This window comes from Mytilus trossulus, chromosome 4 (genome assembly GCF_036588685.1).
Source record: "Mytilus trossulus isolate FHL-02 chromosome 4, PNRI_Mtr1.1.1.hap1, whole genome shotgun sequence".
Lineage (NCBI taxonomy): Eukaryota > Metazoa > Mollusca > Bivalvia > Mytilida > Mytilidae > Mytilus > Mytilus trossulus.
The window spans coordinates 57,513,971-57,541,707 of record NC_086376.1 but is presented as its reverse complement, the minus strand read 5'-3'; the positions used below and the strand labels follow the sequence as shown (position 1 = coordinate 57,541,707).

Below are 27,737 nucleotides of genomic sequence, written 5' to 3'. Positions count from 1 at the left end.
CAAAAGGTATACAATGGACAAATCTGTTTATTAGGATTTCTACAACACCCTTCCTTATCCTACAAAATATTACAGGGTTTATAATACTAGCTTAGTACCAAAGTATAGGTCCAATATTTGGTATTGATATTAACTTCCTGTATGTTCTAATGTTAGTACCATGCAGGTTTCCTGTTAATTAAACCATCTCCCTGATTTGAATCAATTTGAGGATAAACAATGAATATTAACTTCCTTAATAAATTATATTTGTTGGTTTATGTGTTACATGTATAAGTAAAGAATGTTATCACATTTGGACCTCATTAAGTTTTGGAACTGTATATGAGGAAGGCTGCATAATCTTTTAAACACATACAGTGTACACAGTATGATAAGAAGGCAGTTATATTGTTTTCTCTTATCAGCAATTAAATGCAGGAAAAATTTAATGTTTAGCCATCATGACCATATGAGATTTATTAAAAGTAATACAGAAACAACGTTGACTAAAAATGAGGGACCATGATTTATTTGACATTGTGCAATTCCTTCATATCATCAGAAAAATCTAGATATTTGTCAAGGGTTTAAATGTATGGTTATATAAAAAAAAACTTTTTTTTAAGTTGTATTCTCATTTATTTCATGTATAATAAGTATTTATACTAATAGATATTTATATTTCCTCAGACTACCATTTGCTTCATATGAAACTGCACATACACATGTATACCGGTATACATCTGAGACTATTATACATGTATACCGGTATACATCTGAGACTATTATAACAGGAGTCTCTGTACTGAACATTAAGCCAATGTTTTACAAATATTAGTAATTCATTTTACTGTACTTGAAAATTTATTTTACTTTTTTTTTTAGCTGTATGCAATTTTAAAGTTGAAAGAGTAGGATTTTTGAAGTTATTTATTGGAGATGTGGTACTCATCTATGAAGAAGGAGATGGTATGTTTACTTCAGAAATACTGTTACTGGTTATTTGCATAAGCTATAAATTGCAACTTTTTAGTGGAATGTAAATCTAATTTAGAATTGATTTGAATGAAAGTACTATCTGACAGCTGAAACAGCTTGTGTCTTGTGACTTTACTTCTAACTGATATCAAAAATATTTTCATATGAATGAGAGTAGATAAAGGTTTCCTCGACCAGACAGCAACACAAGGACAAAGAAGATGAAACATCACATCAATGTCAAATGTCACATCAATGTCAAACGTTTGGTCCTCAGAAAAAGACATTTTTCAACTCAATATCCTATGTCAACTCAAATGATATACCTAGAATGTGAATGAATTTATTAAAAAGGAGACTATCAGAGATCTTCCTTCATCACCAAATTTCAAAATTAAAAACACCAGTCATAAAGTTTTACATTTATATTTGATATCAATTTCTTCATTTTCTGTCTCAAAGAAAATGTGGTAAATTTAAAGTATAACACTCCTTAATTTTGGATTTTGAACAATGTAAACTAAGTTTGAAATAGTTTATAGATATTGAAAATCTGTCAGGCTTAAGCCATAATCTAGTGCTCATGTACAAAAATTTAAGTTTATAGACATGTATGATGAAATGTTTATAAACCTCACTAAGTATTATATAATATGGTACTTAAGAATTGAGGATGTTAAATCTGATAATACATGTACTTTAAACGAATATCATTCTTACTTCCTATTGTTTAAGTTGTTTGCAATATCTTGTAATTGGACTAAGTCTGAATAAGGAACTTATGATGTTTAGTCAACAAATGTTGAAATACATCTAGTTTGTCACAGAAACAATAAATTTGGTGATTTTAAGCTAAAAATCTGCTATATCATCAAATTATTTGATTTTATTTACCTTGTACATTAAACATATCTATTCATATGTAAAAGAGTGTTTTATTTTGTCTTACATTTTTTGTGAAAAGGGTGAAGTTTTATGGTTCAATATTTACCATTTCCCCTGCAGCAATGCAAACCAGGGCAGGACATAGAAATGCTATTTCTGTCTGCATGTTTGCACATTTTTCTTATAATTACTCTGATCCATATAGTTATTTGTGAATTTTGGTTAAATTTATGTGAGAGTCTTAAATTAGCAATATCAAAAAGTACACAGGAAAAACTTTTGGGAGCTATGTCCCTTTTTAGTTCACCTGGCCCGAAGGGCCAAGTGAGCTTTTCTCATCACTTGGCGTCCGTTGTCTGGTGTCGTCCGTCGTCGTCGTTAACTTTTACAAAAATCTTCTCCTCTGAAACTACAGGGCCAAATTAAACCAAACTTGGCCACAATCATCATTGGGGTATCTAGTTTAAAAAATGTGTGGCGTGACCCGCCAAACCAACCAAGATGGCCGCCATGGCTAAAAATAGAACATAGGGGTAAAATGCAGTTTTTGGCTAATAACTCAAAAACCAAAGCATTTAGAGCAAATCTGACATTTGGTAAAATTGTTAATCAGGTCAAGATCTATCTGCCCTGAAATTTTCAGATGAATCGGACAACCTGTTGTTGGGTTGCTGCCCCTGAATTGGTAATTTTAAGGAAATTTTGTCCATTTTTGCTCATTATCTTGAAAATTATTATAGATAGAGATAAACTGTAAACAGCAATAATGTTCAGCTAAGAAAGATCTAAAAATAAGTCAACATGATCAAAATGGTCAGTTGACCCCTTAAGGAGTTATTGCTCTTAATAGTCATTTTTTACCAATTTTTCGTAAATTTTGTAATCTTTTACAAAAATCTTCTCCTCTGAAACTACTGGTCCAAATTAAACCAAACTTGGCCACAATCATCATTGGGGTATCTAGTTTAAAAAATGTGTGGCGTGACCCTCCCAATCAACCAAGATGGCTGCCATAGCTAAAAATAGAACATAGGTGTAAAATGCAGTTTTTGGCTTATAACTAAAAAACCAAAGCATCTAGAGCAAATCTGACATGGGCAAAATAGTTCATCAGGACAACGTATATCTGCCCTGAAATTTTCAGATGAATCGGACAACCTGTTATTGGGTTGCTGCCCCTGAATTGGTTATTTTAAGGAAATTTTGCTGTTTTTGGTTATTATCTTGAATATTATTATAGATAGAGATCAACTGTACACAGCAATAATGTTCAGCAAAGTAAGATTTACAAATAAGTCAACATGACCCAAATGGTCGTTTGACCCCTTTAGGAGTTATTGCCCTTTACAGTCAAGTTTTAACCATTTTTTTGTAAATCTTAGTAATATTTTACAAAAATCTTCTCCTCTGAAACTGCTGGGCCAAGTTTATTATAGATATTGATAATTGTAAGCAGCTAGAAGGTTCAGTAAATTAAGATATACAAACACATCACCATCACCAAAACACAACTTTGTTATGAATCCATCTGCATCCTTTGTTTAATATTCACATAGACCAAGGTGAGCGACACAGGCTCTTTAGAGCCTCTAGTTAATATGAATTATGTGAAATAATGCATTGTTGATCTCTGAGCCTTACATTTCTTCACACTTGCTTTTATGTAAAAGAAATAAGATTCATGAGTATAATAACAATTTGTTTTCAAAAGTGTTAAATTATATAATATTTATATGTTTATATTTCAGAGTGGTACAGAGGTCAACTTTCAAAGGACAAAACTAAGAAGGGAATCTTTCCTAAGAAATTTGTTCGTCTTAAAGAAATAGGCATAAAAAAAACAGGGTAGGACACAAGTTTGAAAATTGTATTGTTAGCTGAAAAATTTATCAAATTAAGCAAATGACTTAAAGGATAACATACCAAAAAACAAGCTTAAATATTAATTATTTATTACAACAATGAAGAAACAATGTGCAAAAACTATATTTCATATTGACATGTCACAAGTTTTTATTTGAAAAATGTGTATAATCTCCCTTTGAGATCTTAGAAAAAATGCATTAAGGAAATGACTGTTTTGTATTTCAAACTTGGCCTTCCAATAAAGCTAGGCAAACTGATGTTTGCAATAGTTTAACCAAATTTTTATTTTGAGAAAAAGGGTCCTAAAAAGTTAATAAGGAGAATGATCAGAGTAAAGGGTAAGCATTAAGATAACATCTTGGCTATTGATTGTAGGCCTTTTTCTATAAATTAAGGTTGTGTTTTATTTTTTTAAAGAGATGTTAATTTAAGTATGGATATTGTTTCGATACAGATACATGTAAGAAATTTGTAGAAATAGTATTAATTGTATTCTTTTCTTTTCTTTTTTTTTTACTTAGTTCCTTAGATTTATCAGGAAGGATTACTACACTAGAGCTGCCACTCATTCAAGAGATTACAACTGTACTTCGAGAATGGCACAACATATGGAAGCAGCTTTTTGTGGTAATTATTTCAATTCATTCAGTTTTCTGATGATGATCCTACATTTTGATTTAGACAAGATTATCTTGAACAATATATTGATTTTCTTTATACTTAAACATCATATATAACATGCAAATTGATGTCAAATCATAATTATGCATATGAACTCGTATGAAAAATAATTTGATTGGGGGAGAGGGTGTTGAGGATAAATATAGAAAATCACAAGACGAGGACCTTGTGCGTGGTGGAGACGGTTTGGTGAGATCATCAATAATGCGCACAAAATTCGGACTTAGAATAGACCAATCGTCAAATTGTACCCACTAGAGATAAATTCTAATGACAGTCATGAATCTCAAATACTTAGAAGGAGTGTTCGTTTACAAAACTGCAATCAGAGACTGTAATTATAATTGAGAACAATTTTCAATCGCAACTCGATTCATACATGTACCTATACGCTTAAGCGCTATTTGTAACGTCATGGTTGCTATGTGTCAATGTCATTGTATTTTCAGCATTAAATCATCCATTTGTAAAGACGTCTTTTTATTACTTCATAACACAACGCATTCTACAATTATACGATCACGAGAAGGGAAAAGTTGAATTTAAATTTATTTCTTAATCTTCTAAAATTGTAAACAACTTTTTTAACCTACATGTTACAAAAAGGTTCAATACGTCCACTCTTGGACTGGAGGTTATTTGGCATTAACAATGTCCGTCCATCCGTCTTCCTTCAAGAAATATTTCCATCACACCAGAATGACTGGTTGGTCAGCAGTTTGAAAGTGATTACTTGTATGATGTGAGCAGACACTTGCATCATGTTTGCCCATGCAGTGAACTTTATAATTATTATGGACATGCTGGAATGAATTCAAAATTATTTGTGCTTGAACAATTCTCCAGTACTAATCAACAGAATGAATGACTTCATACATTTTAATTGGTCAGCAGCTTTACAGCAATAGGTTTTAATGTGTAAACAACTTATAGGTCTGTCAAATACCTACTCTATGTTTTCTGATACTGGGAAATTTTATGCATATTCAAGACACACATAAGAAAGAATATTGAATAGCAATTTATCTTTGTAACTTTCTAGTCATATAAAACCTATTTTAATTCTGCTACTGAATAAAAATGTGATTTGATAAATGGAGGTGAAAAGTATATTTCTTTGAGACAGCATCCAGACAAAACTAAAAAACATGAATGAAATGATTCAACAACTCAACAACACATATAACCAAAAGACACCAAGAGGTAACATTATACAATTTAAAAAAAAAAAACCAGATGTCTATGCAATACATCAGACTATAGAAGGTTCAGAGTCTAAAATAAATTTAACAGAAACTGGTACAATTGGTTATTTCAAAGTTCAACAGATTACAATTGTATTTTTAATATTTTTCAGGAGAGAAGACCCGAACTTATGTCTGTTCAAGACATGATGCAAGAACTAATCGATCAAAGGAGAAAAATTATGTCGAGAAAACTTACGGCGGTAAATATTTAAAATTTTTAATTTATTTCTTCTTATAAACATTTGATTTCTTAAGGGAGATGTACCATTAATTTTTACAATACGATAAAACTATCTCCTTTTGGTGTTTGAAAGCAGACATAATTTTCAAATCAGCAATTAAAGTTTAGCTGAAATCATCTGTATTATGATGAATTTTTCTGGTGATGAGAAATTTGAAATATATTTGAGGTTATGGGTAATATTTTACATGAGAAAAGTGGTTTTTAGTTGCAAGGATCGATGCAACAACAGGAGTCATATATTCTTTAGCCTGTAAATCCATCCAATCCAATGTCATCGAAATTTTATAGTTCTGTTTAGCCTTGTAAGGTTGAAATTAAGGTTGATGCCAGTAGATTGATCATTACGTTAATGTGATATCAACATAATCAAATTCATTCATTAATTCATCAAGCTGCAAACTACACATAATATCCATAGTAAAGGATTGTGTTACATGCAGTACATGTTGCAGTGGTAATAAATTGGATATATATATTAAAGGTAGTTGTGAGTAGAAGGGTATTTTAAAAATTATGTAAAGGTTATTTTATTTGGCATAGTCAAATTGAAACATGACTGTTAATATGGCACATAGTACAGTGTTCATTGGTCAGATGTATAACTAATAAAGTGCAATACAATTTGTTTTTCCAGGAAGAACTAAGAGACATTCAGCAGAAAATTGCAACAAAAATAGATTTAGGAAATGCGTAAGTTTATATAGTCTTAAAAGAAATGTTTTAAAATAAATGACCAACCTTTCGATTTTATCACCATCTTGACTGTTTGAGACAGTGTTCACAAAATGTTGAAACATTTTATTATTGTTTTTTGGGGTAAAGACAAACCACAAATTTAGATTTAACAAATTTTCAACAAAATATTATTTATATATATATGTATGCACACATTGGCAAAACCTTGAAATCAAATATGTACAAAAAATCAATTTTTCCTCAAACCATGAAAATTAGTACCCTTAATAAATGAATCCACAGTAACAATAAAATATTTAAGTTCTGAATTAAGGAAACTTTTCTTAATTGTAAATTAATTTAAATGATGTACTTATCTTGGCTATTATTATTTGATCAGCTTATTAGGATTAGACTTGGTTGTTAGAGATGAACTCGGTAGTGTCTTGGATCCTGACGTAACCAGTACAATACAGTTGTTTAGACAGGTAAGATGCTTTCTGGGATGAACACATGTTATTTTCAAGTATTGAAATTTACTTAAGTTTACTGATTTAAAAGTAAAACCTTCAAAACTATTGCATTTGAGTAGACATTTTACCTGTGATTCACAAAGGATGTTGTGTTTCATAGTCCCAAACTTGCATTACCCTAAAAAGTTGAATATTTCGAAATTAAGAAGATTGAGCATGATCTAAAATCTAGATTAGTAACAGCCTTTTAGAATAAGTTTCAGAAAATTGATAAGTTTACGTTGAAGATTTTATTCTGTATAAGCAATTATTTATTTAAATTGTTTGACCAACATAGTTCTTATCAGAGGATGTAATGGATTTACTATTTATGTTAAAAATTTGATGTTGCCATTTGGAAAAAAAATACATATAAAAAAGGATATGGTATGATTGTCAATGAGACATCTCTCCACAAGAGACCAAAATGACACAGAAATTAACAACTAAAGGTCATTGTACGACGTTCAGTAAAAAGCAAAGTCCATACCTCATAGTCAGCAATTAAATTCCCTGGAAATGACAAATATAAAACAATTCAAACGAGTAACCAAAGGCCTAATTTATGTTAAAAAAAATAAACAAAAAAATTATGAAAACACAAACGACAATCACTGATTAACAGGCTCCTGGCTTTAATGTATAGAATGAATACAATGTAAAACCATTAAGTATTACTGTCTAGTCAACATATTATGATTTTCAATACACATATTCCCAAGTGCTAATTTTGTCGTCTGTATTTTAGCATGAAGAAGCCTCAGAAAGAATAAAGTCAGAACAGGTTTGATATTTTTTTATTTATTAAAGTATAATTAAAAGCTGTATGATATGGTTTTATAATGGCTATTTCCATAAATATATATTGTATAGGAGAATAAGATGACACTTATATTGAAATATTTGTACACCACTTAACTTGGAAATATTTGATATTGTAGGAGCTTGGTATTAAGGACACGCAAAGAGAAAAAGTATTTATATATTTAATTATATATGCTTAATTGTGTTGAAGCTTTGATACAAGATATATACTGATCATAACAGCTTTATATATGAAACTAAATGTTAACTTTGAAAAACAAGCTGATATAATTATCCAGAGGGAAAATATCTGTTTTATAATATAGTTTCCTTACCTTAACCTTAATTCCCTCCGCGCCAGAAGTCACATAAGGCCTCCATGCTGATATTCACCCTTTTCTATCTTTTGCCACTGTTCTGGCTACGTTCCAACTTGTCCATCCTTGTTGGTTCCTTTCTCTCTCTGCTGTTCTTCTCCATGTAGTGTTTGGCCTTCCTCTAGTTCTTTTCCCGTCAGGTGCCCATTGTAGTGCTACATAGCTGTTGTTGTCTCTTCTTTAATGCCTTAAGGATGTCTGCTTGTCATGTTTTGGAATTTTTGTCAGATTTTCAGAATCCTCTGGTTTTATCCATTTGAATGCCTTAAAAAATTTCCCCATAAACCCCCATTTTTCTTTTAATAAATCTTTTAAATATATAATTATAAGTCATTTGTAAAAGTCTTATAAAATTTAATTTATTTTTAATAGTACTTTATAAGAACTTTAACTGGTCAATGATAAAGCTATGAAAAATCAAGAGAGAACATTTCCCCGCCAAAATTCCAATGGATAATATCTCGAAAACAAGCACATTGACCCCTATATTTTTTTTGTTTTTTTTATTCCTCAATTTATTCCCTATCAATGCATACTGTATAATTCGGAGTTTAGTATGACGCCGTCTGACGTCCATTATCACTGTACTATTATGCATATTTTTAGGGGCCAGCTGAAGGACAACTACGGGTGCGGGAATGCTCGCTACATTGAAGACCCATTGGTTGCATTCGGCTGTGTTGTTTGCTCTATGGTTGGGTGGTTGTCGCTTTGACATATTCACCATTTCCTTTCTCAATTTTATTGTTTTATGAAAAGTTATTTATTTTGAAACTGAGCAGCGAACATCCTTAATATGTGTCCTATCCATGTCCACCGTCTCCTGATTTCACAACTGATGTTTCTGGTGTTAGCAATTTTGTTTATTGTTTTGTTTGATGTTTTGCTTTGCCATCTTATTTTTAGGATCTTTTTTAGGCATTGGTGTTCTACAGTATTAAGTTTCTTTTCTTCAAGGTTTGTGAGTTTCCATGTTTCACATCCACACAATAATACAGGTCGAACTAGTGATTTATACAGGTGTATTTTTGTTTTTCAGCTAATTCCTCTTGCATTCCATATATTTCTTAGGTGATTAAATGTCCCTCTTGCTTTCTGTATTCTGTTCTTGATGTTGCTACTTCCTCCACCCTCTTTGTTTATGACAGCTCCCAGGTATGTGAACTTGTCTTTATCTTCTACTTTCTAGTTGTATAGTATTATCGACTGTTTACTCTTTGTATGCTTGGATTTCATAGTTTTACACTCTTTAGGTTAAGTTTCATTCCAACTCTTTCAGTTTCTGTTGTTAATTTCTGCGTATTCTCATCAAGGTCGCTAAGTTTTGAGGAAAGATATTGTAGCTTGGTTATACATTATTTATCATTTGAGAGTTTTAGACAAATGAAATTAAGTGAGAAGCTTGATACATGATAAATTTGCAGTAAAGAATATTGTCTTTTTCTGTTTAATTTTAATTTCTTATTTCAAGACAAGTAAAATTGTATGTATTAAATGATATTCAAAGTTGTATAGATGTTTTCAAATTTCTTTATTCTTTGTTGTGTTTTTGCAGATTGACAAAACTAAAGATGAATTGACTAGTATGAATTGGCCACAGACATTTAACATTTATGTTATGTTAAGGAACTTTGTTTGCAGAATAGGTGAAGATGCTGATTTGTTGATGAGTCTTTATGATGCTAAGCTGGGGAAATTTATCAGGTTCGTAAAATCTTCATGTTAAGGTATTTTAAGATTGGTTCTCAACTCCTTCTTTAATGTTCTTTTTGGAGCAACAGTGAAATTGGTGCTTTGTCTTTGGTAATGATGCACATTGATGTTATACTGCTTTCCATAATTAGATTTGTGGTGCGAAGAGAATATAATTTCACAATGAGAATGTAAAGAAAAAATGAAATGATAATGTTATATGTGTATTCAATGTGTATAACTTGTGAAAGGTATATTTTTTTAGCTCACCTGTCCCGAAGGGACAAGTGAGCTTATGCCATCACTTGGCGTCCGTCGTCGTCCGTCGTCTGTCGTCGTCTGTCGTCGTAAACTATTTCAAGAATCTTCTCCTCTGAAACTACTGGGCCAAATACTTTCAAACTTTAACTGAATGTTCCTTAGGGTATCTAGTTTGTAAATTGTATCCGAAGTTATGATCTATCAACAAACATGGTCGCCATTGCTAAAAATAGAACATAGGGGTCAAATGCAGTTTTTGGCTTATAACTCAAAAACCAAAGCATTTAGAGCAATCTGACAGGGGTAATATTGTTTATCAGGTCAAGATCTATCTGCCCTGAAATTTTCAGATGAATCAGACAACCCGTTGTTGGGTTGCTGCCCCTGAATTGGTAATTTTAAGGAAATTTTGCTGTTTTTGGTTATTATCTTGAATATTATTATAGATAGAGATAAACTTTAAACAGGAATAATGTTTAGCAAAGTAAGATTTACAAATAAGTCAACATGACGGAAATGGTCAGTTGACCCCTTTAGGAGTTATTGCCCTTTATAGTCAATTTTTAACCATTTTTTGTAAATCTTAGTAATCTTTTACAAAAATCTTCTCCTCTGAAACTACTTGGCAAAATACTTTTCAAACTTTAACTGAATGTTCCTTAGGGTATCTAGTTTGTAAATTGTATCCGAAGTTATGATCTATCAACAAACATCGCCATTGCTAAAAATAGAACATAGGGGTCAAATGCAGTTTTTGGCTTATAACTCAAAAACCAAAGCATTTAGAGCAAATCTGACCTGGGGCTATATTGTTTATCAGGTCAAGATCTATCTGCCCTGAAATTTTCAGATGAATCAGACAACCTGTTGTTGGGTTGCTGCCCCTGAATTGATAATTTTAAGGAAATTTTGCTGTTTTTGGTTATTATCTTGAATATTATTATAGATAGAGATAAACTGTAAACAGCAATAATGTTCAGCAAAGTAAGATTTACAAATAAGTCAAATGACGGAAATGGCCAGTTGACCCCTTTAGGAGTTATTGCCCTTTATAGTCAATTTTTAACCATTTTTCGTAAATCTTAAAAATCTTTTACAAAATTCTTCTCCTCTGAAACTACTTGGCCAAATACTTCCAAACTTTAACTGAATGTTTCTTAGGGTATCTAGTTTGTAAATTGTATCTGAAATTATGATCTATCAACAAACATGGTCGCCATTGCTAAAAATAGAACATAGGAGTCAAATGCAGTTTTTGGCTTAAAACTCAAAAACCAAAGCATTTAGAGCAAATCTGACCTGGGGTTATATGTTTTTCAGGTCAAGATCTACAATGTATCTGCCCTGAAATTTTCAGATGAATCAGACAACCTGTTGTTGGGTTGCTGCCCCTGAATTGATAATTTTAAGGAAATTTTGCTGTTTTTGTTTATTATCTTGAATATAATTATAGATAGAAATAAACTGTAAACAGCAATGATGTTCAGCAAAGTAAGATCTTCAATCAAGTCAATTTGACCAAAATTGTCAATTGACCCCTTAAGGAGTTATTGCCCTTTAAGTTTAAGGACTTTTTTCGCAATTTGTTCATCATGTTGACTTACTTTTAAAAATCTTCTCCTTTGAAACTGCTTTATCAATTTCAGCCAAACTTAGGCTAAATGAGTTTCAGAGTATTTAGTATAAATTTTATATTTTATTTCCTTGTATGTCAAGAAACATAGCTACTATGGCTAAAATAGAACATAGGAGAAAATGATTATTATTTTTGGCTTTTGAAGAAAATAGGACGATCCAAAAAACATTTAAATAAATTGAAAAGCCAAAATAATCATTGATGAGAGATTTAACCAAAAGAATTAAGGTGAGCGATTCAGGCTCTTGAGAACCTCTTGTTAAAATTGATTCTAAAAGAATTCCAGTTATATTTTGATTTTAAAAGAATTCCAGTTATATTTATAACTGAAAAAGGTAGGACTGTTCCATTTAAAAATACATTCATAATAAGCATAATAAAGGCGTAAATTTGAATTTGAAATAAGTTAAATATTTCAATGTTAATTTGAATATTAAATGACATTTTTCTCACTGGTCTTTTTTTGGGTTTACACTCAGACGGTTATACAGTACATTCCGGTTATTTGCATAGCCTATTTGTCAGACGAAATTATGCAATATAGCGGAGTATGCTTATATCCGAAATGACAAATTACGGAGTCAAATGACATCGATAGTACAGATCAGCAAAGAAGAAAGATGTACGTCCATAGTCCACTTACAACATAATGAATGCTTATTTATTCTAATAAAAGTTATTTCTCTACTGTCATACATTTTATTTCATTGTGTATTCTTTCAATAAAGTTTATAAACACATTTTGTTTTTGTTTATTTATGTACCGACTTTTCCTTTACCTGAGATCTAAGACTACTATAACACAGTGTTATAGTAGTCTCAGCTGAGATACGATAATAAAATTGTTCTAAAAATAGATTTGTTTCTATGACCCGGATGTACAAATTAAATTGTTACGCTTTGTTTAAAACAAACTGTTTAACAATACTACACAGTTTATAATCATTGTAAACAATAATTGTGTAATGAACTGCCTTTGATATTCAGTATTTACCAATTACACAGTGATGTGACACTGTTACTTTAACACCGCTAGTTTTGTTTATGCAAAGCAGTTAACAGGTGATGGGGCCATGCACGGGTTATTTGCTGGACACGAGTGTTGAAAGTGAGAAAATATAATAATCAGAAGTTAATTTTCTTTTAGAAAAATATTAAAAAGGAAAGATTGATGTATAAAATTCTTCAACCATATATAAATGCCCTGTAATATTTAACATAAATGTAGATCACCCAAGCTGAATTACGAAATTACACATTGGATAATGATCGATAATTAGCAGGCGTTAATGTTTTAAAAATTCACCCAAAATATAATCTATGAACAATGTTTGAAATCCAATCAATAATTAACACCTTTTGAGATAGAAGATCATAGAATGGTTGTGTTTTTACAACAATCAGCTGATTGACATTTTTATGACCTCGAGGTTTAAAATAGAATATGGGAAACTTTACCTGTGTACACATCGAGGCCTTTTCTATAATCATATAAACACGAAAGATACTGTTTTAAAACTTTATTTGAATAACACACAAGTAAATGTGAAATAATAATGAAAATTATGATGCATTCAAGAAAAATATACTTACCAAATTGCCGTTTCCGGTCAAAAATCTCGTCAGTTTTAACTGAGCATATCTAGCTGGCGATTATTTTCTATGCAATAAACCGAAATGCCACTTGTAAGGCTATGCATATAACCGGACAATTTAACATTAGGTGAATGGGAAATGGTTTTGTGCAGGAGAAAAGTATGCAATTAACCGAATTATGCTATTAAGCGGTATGCAATTAAGTGGAATCGACTGTACCAGAGTGTTAACCAGAATAAATGTAATAGAAATGGTAGTATTAATACTGATGACACAATATGAAGTTGCCAAAAGAAAAAGAAAATGTTGCTGAATGCATAATGACAGTATTTCAAAACCTGCATTTAACTATATTTAATGTTTTAATTACAGTGAAAACTATGTTGTAAAATGGGGTAAAGAAGGTGTTCCAAAAGATATAGACAACCTGAATAACTTTAAAGTTGTCTTTACTGTAAGTTTAGAATTGATTAGCTAATCTAATATTTGAATAGGATACAATGATGTTTTTGAAATTTTTCATCTTATCATCTATATATTCATATAAGAGATAGGTAATAATCACTTGATTTAAACATAAGCTAGAAATAAGGAATGATAATTATGTTTTTTTTCAAAGAACAATTCATGTCATGATGTAAAGTCTGGAAAACTGCCATGTTGAGATTATTTATTTGTCTACTGTGGATTCATTATTATTCGTTGGATACCAATTTTCATGGAATTCGTGGGTACTGGTGAACCACGAATTCAAATGTACAACAAATAGCATATTTTTAACAGGCTTTGTATACAGTGGTTAAAAATACCACGAAATCAAATATCCATGAATATGCAAGTTTTCAGCAATCCACGAAAATTGATATCCACGAAAATAAATGAATCCACAGTAATTGAAAACAAGATATACATCATTATCACTTGAATTATTTGATTTTGTAGGACCTTGGTATTAAGGATAGGCAAAGAGAAAAAGTATTCCTAGTCATTCAAGTGGTTAGAGTTGGTATGTTTGGTTTTTCAGATCATATATTTAAGAAGATGTAGTATGAGTGCCAATGAGACAACTTTCCATCGAAGTCACAATTTGTAAAAGTAAACCATTATAGGTCAAAGTACAGTCTTCAACACAGAGCGGCTGAGCCTTGTCTCACTCAGAATAGCAAGCTATAAAGGGCCCCAAAAATGACTAGTGTAAAACCATTCAAATGAGAAAACCAACGGTCTAATCTATATAAAAAACGAAAAACACTTATGAATCACACTTATGAACCATACATTGAGATGTAGTACATGTGATCACATGTAACAAATGATAATTAATTTAAAATCTAAAATTAATTTACTCGTATAAGCTAAGGATTAACATGTGAATGTTTGATGAGTATATGATAATTTGTACTAAATAAATATCCACAAGCTTAGTTGGATTCTGTATCAGTTACCTTAGCAGAAGTGGTAAGAAACACATGTCACCCTACTGGAAATATCATGCAATTCTCATTTTGAGCTAACTAGTACTTGCTGTTCCTCCTACTTGATGATAGTCTAAATTCAATAAAAAAACGATTTTGTAGCCATGAATTTGAGCCGGCTAGTAATCAGAATCTTAATTATTGCACTTTTTGAAGGGTTGTATAATTTTCTAGCTTTATTAACACGCTATAGTTAATGCTTCTTACAGGTGTAATGGATCCAAATGATGTCAATGATAAGAAACAGACCAAATGCTTAAGACGTCCATTTGGAGTGGCAGGTAAGCCAAATTTCTGATTCCACACAGTAGGAAATAAGAGTGGTTGTAATAAAGGTGGTACAATATCATATGGCATTTTATTTGCAGAGGTTCTTGGAAATGTTGAATCATGTAGTTTTTTGTTGAAGTTTTCTATGTGAATAGTTGAATTATGCAGATTTTTGAAGTCCCATGTGTTAATGATCATTATGCTGCAACTCACTGCTTCAGGATTATGGGTAATTAGTTGTTTGTACATCAAACAAAATAAATTATGTCTAATTATTGGTTATTTTTTTCATGTTTATGATGTTTTAAGCTTCTCACAATGTTTTTGTGTATGCTTTTGAAATATACCTTAAAATCATTAAATTTTAAATTTGCAAATTGAAAACCGCTTTTGTAAGAATGATTAATTTTGATATGATGACTTATAATCCACATGATTTAATATTCACTTTTGCTTGTATTGTTATATAATTTAAATGTTGAGATTTGATAAAAGGTATAATTTATATATTTTTAGCCACAGAAATAACAGACATATTACAGGGTCTGAAAGAAGTTAATGAAGATATGCAACAGTTTATTCCATTCCAACAGTAAGTTAAAAAGCTAAAGAGATTCATTATGTCTTAGCTAAATAGATTTCATATCAAAATGAGAAGTTTTAGTTTTTTTGGTTATCAAAACATACCTTTTTTGTATCATTACTGAAGGGGAAAAAACATGCATATATTTAAGTCATACATTTTTTTCTCTATTTTCTTGAATCAATAAATTATGTTCAATAAAAGTGTTGTCTTAAATACTGGAAAAATATGTGTATCGTAATATCAAGAGTACTTTTCTTAATCTTGTTGTTTAGACCAAGTGGGGAAGAGTTCATGGAATCTTTAATCAAGAAAGTTGTCTCAGCTAAAGAAATCAACCACAAAGGTCAAGGACTATGGGTTTCACTTAAAATCATGATGGGAGACCTCAAGCAGGTATGCAGTTGTTATTCACGGGAGATTTCAAGTGTAAAGAAGTGTACAACCTTTGTTTGATACTGCTTAGGAGTTAACACTATTCAAAATATGAAATTAAGTCAGGTACCATATTTTGATAACACTTTTCACAGCTGTTACCTGTGAATATATAATTCAGATGGACATAAGAAATACAAGTGACTCAAAATTGATACCGAAAGACAACTTATATATAAAATACCAAACTCTATTATCATGGAAATGATCAAATGATCAACCACACAAATTGCAAAGTATTTTATTTTTAGTTAATACAACATCAAATTTACTTAATGTCAAGTTGTATGACATATGGTTAATTTGATTTTTTCCCTTATTTCTAAATATATAACTGATAACACATTTAATTTGTTGAAGTCTTTTAGCAGAAAGGTATTTATCCACAATTTTTTTTTTATTCTGAAGTGTTTTCGACAGTCTTGGATTGTGATGACGGCATTGCAAGTCCAATGTAAGAATAAAGTTTGAAAAAGATATAATACCTTTGGACAATTCAGAACTACTGGCCCTTTTTTCACAAATGCATTCAAATGAATATAAATAAGAATGTGTTTGAAATGAACATAAACGTAAGGTTTATCAAAATTAAAAAATATACCTACAGAAATTTGGTAAGATGGATTATAGACTGTGATTTCATTTATTTGGACAGTTTGACCTTTTTTTTGTTTGATGGTCTTTCAAACCATTGAAGCACTTAAAGCGGTCATACATTTTATTCAATGTGTAATGTTATACAGTTAAATTATTGTTTTATACATTGTATATGAATCATTTGACCTGCAATATTTGTAGTAAAGTGTGACTCAGGAGAATCAATTGCTAGCATTGACAGAAACTTTATTTTGGTCTTTTTCAGGCAAGAGAAGAACATCCACATTTAGTCACCATGGCAACTACAGTATCAAGAAAGATGGGATTCCCAGAGGTTATCATGCCAGGTTAGTTTTCTTTAATTTGACAGCAGCCAGAACTAGATATTCATATGATAAAATTGATTCAGACATATTTGATGAATTTTGGTAAACCAAAAGCCATATTTTATGAAATTCTAAATATCTTAAATTATATATCATTTTCAATAAAAATGTATTTTTCTCTCCTAAAATTATTTAAGATTATTTTTTCATCTACCATAGATGTAGCATATCAAGCAGATAATCTAAATAGAATCTGAATTTTTGGAAAACATGAATTTTTTCAGCACTGGGTAGTATATTGGTTAGAAAAAATCGTAGATTTAGTATGCAAGGTAATCATATCTTTGGGAAATGAATGTTACTGAAATCAAAATTAATGATTACTACTACAACTAATTCATCATTTTTTTTTAGGTCAATATATAAACTAATAACCATTGATACTGTCAAGATTCTCATATTTATCTGAGTGTTGATAATTTGAAGTTTTAATTTCAAGCATATAGAAAGAGTTTTATATAATTTGATAGTTACTACAAAGATCAGCCTCAAATGAAGCAGTTTTGAATAGTACATATTTTAGACAATATTATTATATTTAAACTATAATCATTTATTTATCGCTTGCCATGGAACAGTGGTAGGTAAGGGGAAATAACTGTTGGCTTTACATGTTTTCACTTTTATTTGATTAATTTTACTGACTTTTAAGTGTGGAACTCAAAATTTCATTTCTTTTATTGATACTTTATATATTATTTTTGTTTATGGACAATTTTTTCAACATTTGTTATGATTTTATTCTTTCCATCGTGGTATTCAACTTCAATGATAAATGACAGTGGATTCAGAATTTCGGCAGACACTTTAAAAAAACAAATTTGACCTTTATTTAGAACTTCTTTGAGATTTTGAGTTCTGTTTGTGTCTACATCATGTACATGTAGTTATTTTTTTTAGATTATCACTCTTTAGGAAGGCTTTTATCTTTTTGAAGACAATTGAAAAATATGCTCACATTTGTCTTGCTTGCTTTTGCACTTTTTATTTTAAAGTTCAGTGGTGATATTTAATTGCTTTTATAAAGAAAAAAGTGGTTATATCTAATGGAAGTTAGTTGCAAGTAAAAGAAAAAAAAATGTAATTATTTTATTTTTATATATGTGATTTTTTTTATCGACATGGCCAGAGAGTTTGTATTCATTACTAGCTAATTGTTGGAATAGATTATAACTCGTTATAGCATTAATACATGTAGGTTGACCGTTGAATATTTATTTTATAGTTAAGGCTTCATCTTTCAACTTTTTAAATACATTATTCTTTCCTATCAAGAAATGTCTCTGGATATATATTGTAAGGGACTACAATTTATGGATACAATATATATAGCACCTTATGAAGTATTCTTCAGAAGGGAGAATTTTGGATGAATTGTGGCTGTGGACAGTTTTCATGGTGGTGTTAGCCTCACATGTTTCATTTTCTATGAAAACCTGAAAATAGCAAAGATTATGTTTAACCATTACAGGAGATGTTAGGAATGATATTTATGTAACTATCAAACAAGGAGAGTTTACCAGAGGTTCTAAAACAGCTGACAAAAATGTGGAAGTAACTGTGTTAGTGTGCAATAAACAAGGAGAACCATTAAAGGTTTGTTTTCATTGAACAAATAAGTACTAGTAATACTTGTTTTGGCTTTTCAAAAAAACTGAAAGAGGGAAAAGTCTCAAATCCCTTTGTTTTTGCCTTATTTTAACAAACACCTGCTTTTTGTCCGGTTTTAAAGGAAATTTTATTATGACTAAAGATATTAATTAGATGTTGACTTAATCAACTCCTAATTAATTTGTAGAAACCCATTTCTTTATTTATTTACATTTACAGTGTCTATTTGTCCACTTTTATTACTGTGTTACTGTATTTGTATAGTGCTCAATATCCATTCTTCTTTGTTGATTGTTTACTTTAAGGTGACAATCGATAAACTACGGCTTCAAAACATTACAAATAATAAGCTGCCATATATTTACATCATAACAGCCAGAGAGAAACAAAAAAAATGACGATTATATGATATGTTGGTGTAAAAAATGATAAAGTTGTGCACAGAAGACTAAGTTTATGATATATACATGCATTGGTTCAAGAATTGGATAACCATTATTTTTCACCAGTCACTCGTTTCATATGACTTTAAAAGGGCATAAATAAAATAATGAGAGATATCTTAAAAAGATATAAAGAATAGAAATAAAGCCATGCAGAAATGTTGGAAGTTATATGCTTTACTTTACTCCAGGATAAGATTTGTTATAACATACTACTTGTCATATGAATAGTTGTTAAAAAAGAGTCATTAATCCTTAGGAACTAGGATGGGGATTATTTGTATCAGTTGTATGTGCTCACCTGGCAAGTTTACAAATAATGGATATATATATATATATTTCAGGATGTTATAAGTTATGGCTGTGGGAATGATATGACAAATGAGTACAGATCATTGGTGTTCTATCATGAAGATAAGCCTAAATGGTTTGAAACTATAAAGGTAATAACTTGTTTGCAAATGTACTATGGATGTTCCTCATTTAATACGAAGAGCAATGTAGCAAGCTATAAAGGGCCCCAAAAATTACTAGTGTAAAACCATTCAAACGGGAAAACCATCCATTAATCTATATAAAAACTAAAAACGAGAAACACTTATGAAAGACATAAACAGACGACAACCACTGAACATATGTCTCTTTTCCCATTAATTGCACAGATTGTAAGCTAGATTTTATTTCTTTTAGTTGCTCTTACTTGACTGGGTACTGGAATGTCCTTTGAAAGAGAAGGTAACCTGTTAAAAACTATGTACTCTGGAATTTAAAGTCTGTAAAGGAAAATAGTCTATTAGAGAAGCCTCAGACAGAATATGTAATCTATTATTTATATACCTTTATTTTGTAGATTGCCATATCAACAGAGGAGGAGTTTAAAGGTCTTCATCTGAAGTTTTTATTTAAACACAGGTCTTCCAGTGAAAGTAAGATTTTTATGCCCACCTACGATAGTAGAGGGACATTATTTTTTCTGGTCTGTGCGTCCATTCGTCCGTCTGTTTGTCCGTCCTTCTGTCCCGCCTCAGGTTAAAGTTTTTGGTCAAGGTAGTTTTTGATGAAGTTGAAGTCCAATCGACTTCAAACTTAGTACACATGTTGCCTATGATATGATCTTTCTAATTTTAATGCCAAATTAGAGATTTTACCCCAATTTCACGGTCCACTGAACATAGAAAATGATTATGCGAGTGGGGCATTCGTGAACTGAGCACACATTCTTGTTTTGGTATAAGATATTCCATTATTGCCAGTAGAGTTGATCATAACTTTGATAAGGGTTGATAATAAATAAATTTTAATCTATGTTTTGAGACAAAAAAGTCATTTGATTGATAGTTTCTGATTTACCCCAAAATTTCAATTAAAGTAGATGATATTTTTAACTTGTTATAAGACATTCAAATACTTGTTTATTCCGATATTGAGTTTGTATCAAATGTTTTGAAATATGTATATTGAAACATTTAGGCAAAGATAGATCTGAGAGGCCATTTGCCATGTCATTTATTAAACTGCTGAACCAGAAAAATGGTACAACATTGAACGATACAGACCACAATCTACTAGTCTATAAGGTAAGAAAACAAGAGGTACATTGAGGAGATATGAGAGATTGGTATTATAAGGTTTAGAATGGGGGTAAGATATGTGGCCTGTTTTGCTAGATGCCAATCAAGGAATGGGGTTAATTCTTTTAACATAAAATTGATGTCAACATCTGATTAGCTAGTTTATTCTGTAATATTGTTACTCTAATGAATAGTTAGTTTCTGAAATATGACATTTTTTTCTGGCTAAGCTCTACAATTGAAAACTGTGGTGAAAAGCTATATTGATGTAGTATTTAGTGTTAGACCTACAAACAGAAAGTTCTCTATATGTCTAGAAACCTGTGGTATTATGTTCTCTGTTAAAATGTTAAAATACTATGTTGCAACTGACTTCTGGCGACACCCTCTGTTTTGCATTTATTTCTTCAACATTGCTTTCTCTTGTTTGATTAGAAATTTATTAAGCATTTCAAATTAAATCTTTATGTAATACATTAAAAAGTCATCACGACCGAAAAAACTAGACAGTTAATTTGTAGTGTTAAACTAATGTTATGTATAAACTACCCTTGTAATAATTTTCATAAATTTTGTGGTTTTATTAGAACTTTTATAGTTAATCAGGTAACAGGAAACAGACACACACTTGTGTGATCTTAAATCACAAGTTAAAAAAAAATAATTATGAAGAATTTACAACGATATATACTTGAATCCATCATTAAAATAAAATGTTGAAGATATAAAGTTAAATGGCAATACACATATAATTTTCTTAGCTTTGCCTTTATTTCTGTATTCTTGACACGCAGTTATACTTTTATGAAAATGACACAGTATCTTATAGGTTTGTAAATAAAGTAAAATATTGCACAGTGATGAATACATTTGAGGAAACACAATTTAAGAAAATTAAGTGTGCAAGAGTTTCCATTGTAGTAATTTTAGTATGTTAATATTTACAGATTTCCTATTTTTAGCTAGCTCTAATTCTGTAATCTAGTAGTATTAGAATAATAAATCTCTGTCAACTCTCATTACAAGACCATAGTAATTAAATTCTATGTTTTTGTGTGATGGAAAATTATCCTTTAGACAGAACAAAAAAAGAATGTGTTAAACTTTAGGATTTGATTTTCATGTTTGTATGAAAGACATTTTCAAATTCAGATGATGCTTAATTAAAATGACCATCAGAGTATTGCAAATTACCATGCACCAAAATATCTCCAATTCCTATATATGATGAAAATTTGGTCTAAAAACTATTTGTTTAAGTCTGTATTTATGCAAAAAAACAACACAATACAAATATAGATGTAAAACATAGAATTTTATTTCTTTGGCTCACTTAGTGCAGACAGGCTACGAATTAAGGATGCATGTGAAATGTTCCATCTTTGTTTCAGAATAAAAATGACGGGGTAAATACTGACATTGTGTTTGTGGTGCTTTATTGTCACGCTAATTAATCCTCGCTTATTTAATAGACTATCATGCTTGCCTTTTCCTTTCATTTCAGTTTACAGTTTAATTTTGTTATTACATCTACAGTGACTTCATTGCTAGTGTTGCTGTCCACCTATTGCAGATCATTCAAAACTTTGACCACATTGCAATTTGTTTTATCAATTAAACAGTTCAGCTGGTCAAAAATGTTTTAATACCAACTGCTGTAGAAGAACCTGGGTGAAGTCACCGTGACTGGTTGAATAAAACAGATTGCAATTTGTTCAGAATTTTTGAATTATTTGCTATACTATAAATTGACAGCAACACTTACAATTATGTCAAAGTAAAAAGTTTTGTTAAGTATTTTTTTTAATTTCCATGTGGTGCAAGATCATACTTTCATTTTCATTTGTTGCAGGTTTGTTCATGAATGGGTAATTTTTTACTGGGTTAAGGAATCAATAGTTTGTTTCATTTCAATATGTTGAGTAGTTTAGGTTTTTTGTTTTCTTTTAAATAGATTTAATCCAACATGTCAAAGTTTGTCATATTTTTTTTTTTATGGGAAAGTTTTCTTAACCTCATTAACAATCATTTTGTATTAGTTTGATAGCTGTAGAAATTGTGTTTGGTTTATGATGCAATTTAGACATTTGTTTGATTTATTAATTTAGAATGGTTTTTTTTTCATATTTCTGGTTTAACAATATAACCATTTGAAAATTATTCTTGATACGATAAATAAGAGCACTTTGATAATTGCCCAAGTTTAAGTTGTTGTGATTTGAAAGAACTTTCAAGGACTTAAATGGCAAGCAAGATAGGCACAAACTCATGTTAAAATAATACATTTAAATTGGCATGTATATTTTTAACAGCTCACTTATTTAAATATGCCATTATCGTTATTTTAAGTTTACTAGTGGTCATTTAACCTGAGTGAATTATATAAAGTGTGATATTTGATTAACTCTAGTTTATAACAAACACAGTAGTAATTGTATTCAGTATATATTTTTTTTTAAATATAACCTATGACTAAAAATGTATGAGAATTTTGTTCTCACTTTTTCTAAACAAATTATATAAAAATAGTTATTTTTGAATTCTTCACTTTTATTAAGAAAATTTTGACTACAAGAAACAAAGAAAGCATTTGTTAAACAATGTTATATGTTCGATTATTCTTTTTATGGTTCATTTGATAAAAAAATTCATAAAAATTATTGTATTGAAGTTATCTTTAATCTGGAACTTCACTGTAACCATTCTTGAATCGTTGGATGTTCCTTAATTACAGACTAACACATTTCAATGTTTGCAAATAACAATTAAACATAGACAAGTACAAAAACAGAATTAAGAATTATTTTTGTTTCAGTCTCAGAGACATTCAAGTGTTAAAAAACAGAGGTATTCTGTATTGTTTGAGTTAGAAAAGTTAGAGAAGGTTGATAATCATAAGGTATAAATACGGACTGAAATGGATAGTAAACTCACACTTTTACTTATATACGTATGACAAAGAAACAGAATTGTTTTTTTTCAAAATATTTCTCTAAATTTAAAAAAAATAGATATACATTTACAAGTGTGTTTCTAATCCATTTCAAGTCAGGTTTTCAGGGGCATGAATCAATGTTAACATGTGGTTAAGGGAGAGCAATCATTAATTGTGTGTCATGATGTGTGTATAATACCGTATGACACAGTTTTATATATGGATTTTCTGCAGTGGAGTGGTAGTGTGCTTCAAGTAGACACATGATTTAACAGTTTTCACAAAGAGGCTTAAATAAAACACATGGTGTTATAGTATTCACAAAGGAGCTTTTAGATAAACACATGGTGTGGTGATGCAGTATTCACACTGGAGCTTTTACAAATATATTATAATATAGATTATATTATATGGTCTTCCTCTTATTCTGTTCTGCGTGCTAAACCCCTTAGAATTGATTGGACAAATTATAGTCGGAAAACATATAAATATCTATTCCAGAAATATCTTTTTTATCAGTATCCTAAGCTCTTACCTTTCCACTTAGATTCAAAACAAAAAGATTCGTATGTAAATCATCCATATTGAAGAATAAAATTGTGACATTCCGTCGGTGCCATAAAGATTACAGGAGAGATGGATTGACTATAATTCCAAACATTGAAGCTTTATATAATTATATCCTCTTGATCTTTCTTTCGATTTACAATCCTTAAAAGTTTCTTTATAATTCATTTACTGATGCATTGCAGAAGAAGAGAATTGAAACTTAAATAATAATAACTAATTAAAATTCTTCAGTGCCACTACACTAATTGAACGTGAGGTCCTGAAGAATGTAGGAAACCATTGTTATTAACCCTGTTGTCTTGGTTCTGGGAAGATTAATGCTTATAGGAATTACTCTGCTTAATTAACTTTCTTACTTATAGACACAAAGATGGAATATGTTGTCAAGAAATTGCATTAATGACCTATCTTCAGTTGTATATTAAAGCTGTTATCCTGAAGATAGCAAGTTAAAGGTTTAGTTGCGTTGATTGTATAAATGGTTGCTCAAGCATTGTAATTAAGATTGACATTTGCAATCAGTAGATAGGTGTAGATTCATCTTGTATCGGCACGTTAGGTCTGCACAGATTGGTCCTACATTTGCGCGAAAAAAATCCACATTTCAACAAAACATATTACGTTTGCGCGAAATTTACATGTTGAAAAGTTACTACATTTGCGCGAATTTATACAAAGACATATGAAAAATAAATCTTTAACTTTTAAAAAAGTTACGTGATATTGTTAAAATTAAATGAAATTAATTTGAACAAATTTACTTAATATAATAATAAAAAACTAACAAGATGGACTTTATTATCTCTGAGACAATGGGCTAGATATTTTAAAGTCATTACAATGAGCAGTTTTATTCCACTCATCCAACCATCTACACTTGCGTTGAGATTTATCTACAAGTTCAGGCGACTACTTACATTAAAGTTTGCAACAGTGATAACCAAGCCCATTTAAACGCACAGACAAATAGAAAATTCAGTTTACCGGTAAACAATTTCTTGAATTTCAAACTGGTGAAATTTCCAATCAATGCCATCTCAAATCGATAGGATACAAGTACCAGACAATGACTGATCTATAGATGATTCCCATATAGATGTGATCTCCATGTATACTGCGTTTTATTCATGACTATATACTTTGAATATTCTATTTCATGATAGTCGCTGTATTATATTCAATAATATTCTTTTACATAAATGCCGCTTTTTATACAACCGCAAAAATTGAAAATTTTTTGGTCGTATCTTGGTATGACGTTGGCGTTGTTGTCGTCGTCCGAAGACATTTGGTTTTCGCACTATAACTTAATTAATAGTAAATAGAAATCTATGAAATTTAAACACAAGGTTTATGACCTTAAAAGAAAGGTTGGGATCGATTTTTGGAATTTTGGTCCCAACCGTTTAGGAATTAGGGGCCAAAAAAAGGTCCCAAATAAGCATTTTTCTTGGTTTTCACACAATAACTTTAGTATAAGTAAACAGAGAAATCTATGACATTTTAACACAAGGTTTATGACCACAAAAGGAAGGTTGGGATTGATTTTAGGAGTTTTGGTCAAAATAGTTTAGGAATTAGGGTCCAAAAGGGTCCAAAATTAAACTATATTTGTTTTTCGTTTATTTTTTACATAAATGAGGCCGTTAGTTTTCTCGTTTGAATTGTTTTACATTGTCTTATTGGGGCCTTTTATAGCTGACTATGCGGTATGGGCTTTGCTCATTGTTGAAGGCCGTACAGTGACCTATAGTTGTTAATGTTTTTGGTCTTTTGTGGATAGTTGTCTCATTGGCAATCATACCACATCTTCTTTTTTATATTTCTTTGATTTCATCAAAAAATGAATTATTGGGTTTCTTTGATATGCCAAATCTAACCGTGTATTTAGATTCTTAATTTTTTGTCCTGTTTTCAAATTATTTTACAATTAACGTCCAAAGGGTCCAAAATTAAACTTAGTTTGATTTTGACAAATTGAATTCTTGGGGTTCTTTAATATGCAAAATCTAAACATGTACTTAGATTTTTGATTATGGGCCCAGTTTTCAAGTTGGTCCAAATCGGGGTTCAAAATTAAACTTTGTTTGATTTCAACAAAAATTGAATATATGGGGTTGCTGAATCTAACCAAGTATTTGGATTTTTAATATGTGGGCCCGTTTATCAAATTGGTCCACATTGAGGTCTCAAGGGTCTAAAATTGAACATTATTTGATTTCATCAAAAATTGAATTCTTGGAGTTCTATGATATACTAAATCTAACCATGTATTTAGATTTTGGATATTGGACCATAATAGGTAAATGTCAAATTTAAAAATTTTAGGGTTTTTAAGTTTAAGTTCTTAGACCACATTCATTCTGTGTCAGAAACCTATGTTGTGTCAACTATTTAATCACACTCCAAATTTAGAGCTGTATCAAGCTTAAATGTTCTGCCCATACTTGCCCCAACTGTTCAGGGTTTTGACCTCTGCGGTCGTATAAAGCTGCGCCCTGTGGAGCATCTGGTTAATGTCTATATAAACAAATAAAGACTTGTCTATATATGAAATAGCAAGGTGTGGCATGATCACCAATTTATATTCAAAACAATAATCTAAAAACAAATTACAGGTAAAAAAAAAACTCAGGTAAACTCAAGGTAACTTCGCGCAAATGTAATGTGTGTCATTTTAAAATCCCTGAAAATGTAGGTCGCCCTCTTGTATACATTATACTTATAAATGTTATTTGAAGTTAAGCAATGTATACAAGTTGAAGCCCTACCTATCAATTGATTGCAGATTCCAATATTTATTACAATTACAAGCATTTAAACAAACAAAGCAAGCAAGACAACCAAACCTTTAACTTGCTGGCATTAGGATGACAGCTTTAATACAGTCATTCTGTCTGAAGTATTACATGCTGGAAATCCAATGACCAAATCTGATGGATCTTTTATGCTCAAACAATTTGACCTGCCCACATGTAATATGTGAGCTATTGCCATCACTTTGCATCTGTCTTGTCATTTGTCATTGTAAACTTTAAAAACCACTTGACTAATTTCAACTAAACTTGACCTGGATAATCTTAATAGTTTCCTGAAATAAAGTTTGCTGTACCTGTCACCCAAATAAGATGGCCATTGTGGCTAAAATTTGTATATCATAGTAATATGGATGTTTTAAAGTAATAGTCTAATATCTTGAAAAGTATAATAGAGAGATAAAATTTGACAATGGAATCATTGGTACATATCAAAATCTACTGAATTTCTATAAATTGTCAAAATTATCAGATGACTCCTAGTTGGAGTTGATACCCTTAAAATGGTTGAATATAAATGACCAACCCATGGTTAAATTAAAACAAATCTACAGCTGCCATTAATTATTTTTTGACTAGACAGGAACTGTAATCTGCAAAAAGAATCAG

General features: G+C 30.4%; 1 protein-coding gene across 9 annotated transcripts in view; it reads left to right on the top strand.

Moving 5' to 3' along the window:
* The window catches only part of LOC134715609 (dedicator of cytokinesis protein 1-like), a 78,508-nt gene that overhangs the window by 4,361 nt on the left and 46,410 nt on the right, over positions 1 to 27,737 (top strand). For 6 of the 9 annotated variants that reach the window (XR_010106774.1, XR_010106777.1, XR_010106772.1 and 3 more), the window contains exons 2-21: positions 868 to 951; positions 3,594 to 3,690; positions 4,233 to 4,338; positions 5,750 to 5,839; positions 6,518 to 6,573; positions 6,959 to 7,046; positions 7,819 to 7,854; positions 8,012 to 8,044; positions 9,807 to 9,955; positions 13,809 to 13,890; positions 14,379 to 14,442; positions 15,121 to 15,192; positions 15,698 to 15,773; positions 16,040 to 16,160; positions 17,062 to 17,143; positions 18,654 to 18,778; positions 19,581 to 19,679; positions 20,087 to 20,162; positions 20,707 to 20,813; positions 22,199 to 22,213. Coding sequence is in view for 1 of the 9 variants with exons in the window: in XM_063577902.1 (XP_063433972.1) it covers positions 868 to 951; positions 3,594 to 3,690; positions 4,233 to 4,338; positions 5,750 to 5,839; positions 6,518 to 6,573; positions 6,959 to 7,046; positions 7,819 to 7,854; positions 8,012 to 8,044; positions 9,807 to 9,955; positions 13,809 to 13,890; positions 14,379 to 14,442; positions 15,121 to 15,192; positions 15,698 to 15,773; positions 16,040 to 16,160; positions 17,062 to 17,143; positions 18,654 to 18,778; positions 19,581 to 19,679; positions 20,087 to 20,162; positions 20,707 to 20,813; positions 22,199 to 22,213 (1,658 nt within the window). In the remaining 8 variants the exon portion in view is untranslated. The remainder of the gene's footprint in view (positions 1 to 867; positions 952 to 3,593; positions 3,691 to 4,232; positions 4,339 to 5,749; positions 5,840 to 6,517; positions 6,574 to 6,958; positions 7,047 to 7,818; positions 7,855 to 8,011; positions 8,045 to 9,806; positions 9,956 to 13,808; positions 13,891 to 14,378; positions 14,443 to 15,120; positions 15,193 to 15,697; positions 15,774 to 16,039; positions 16,161 to 17,061; positions 17,144 to 18,653; positions 18,779 to 19,580; positions 19,680 to 20,086; positions 20,163 to 20,706; positions 20,814 to 22,198; positions 22,214 to 27,737) is intronic. The other 3 variants (XR_010106778.1, XR_010106776.1, XR_010106773.1) reach the window with 2 other exon arrangements.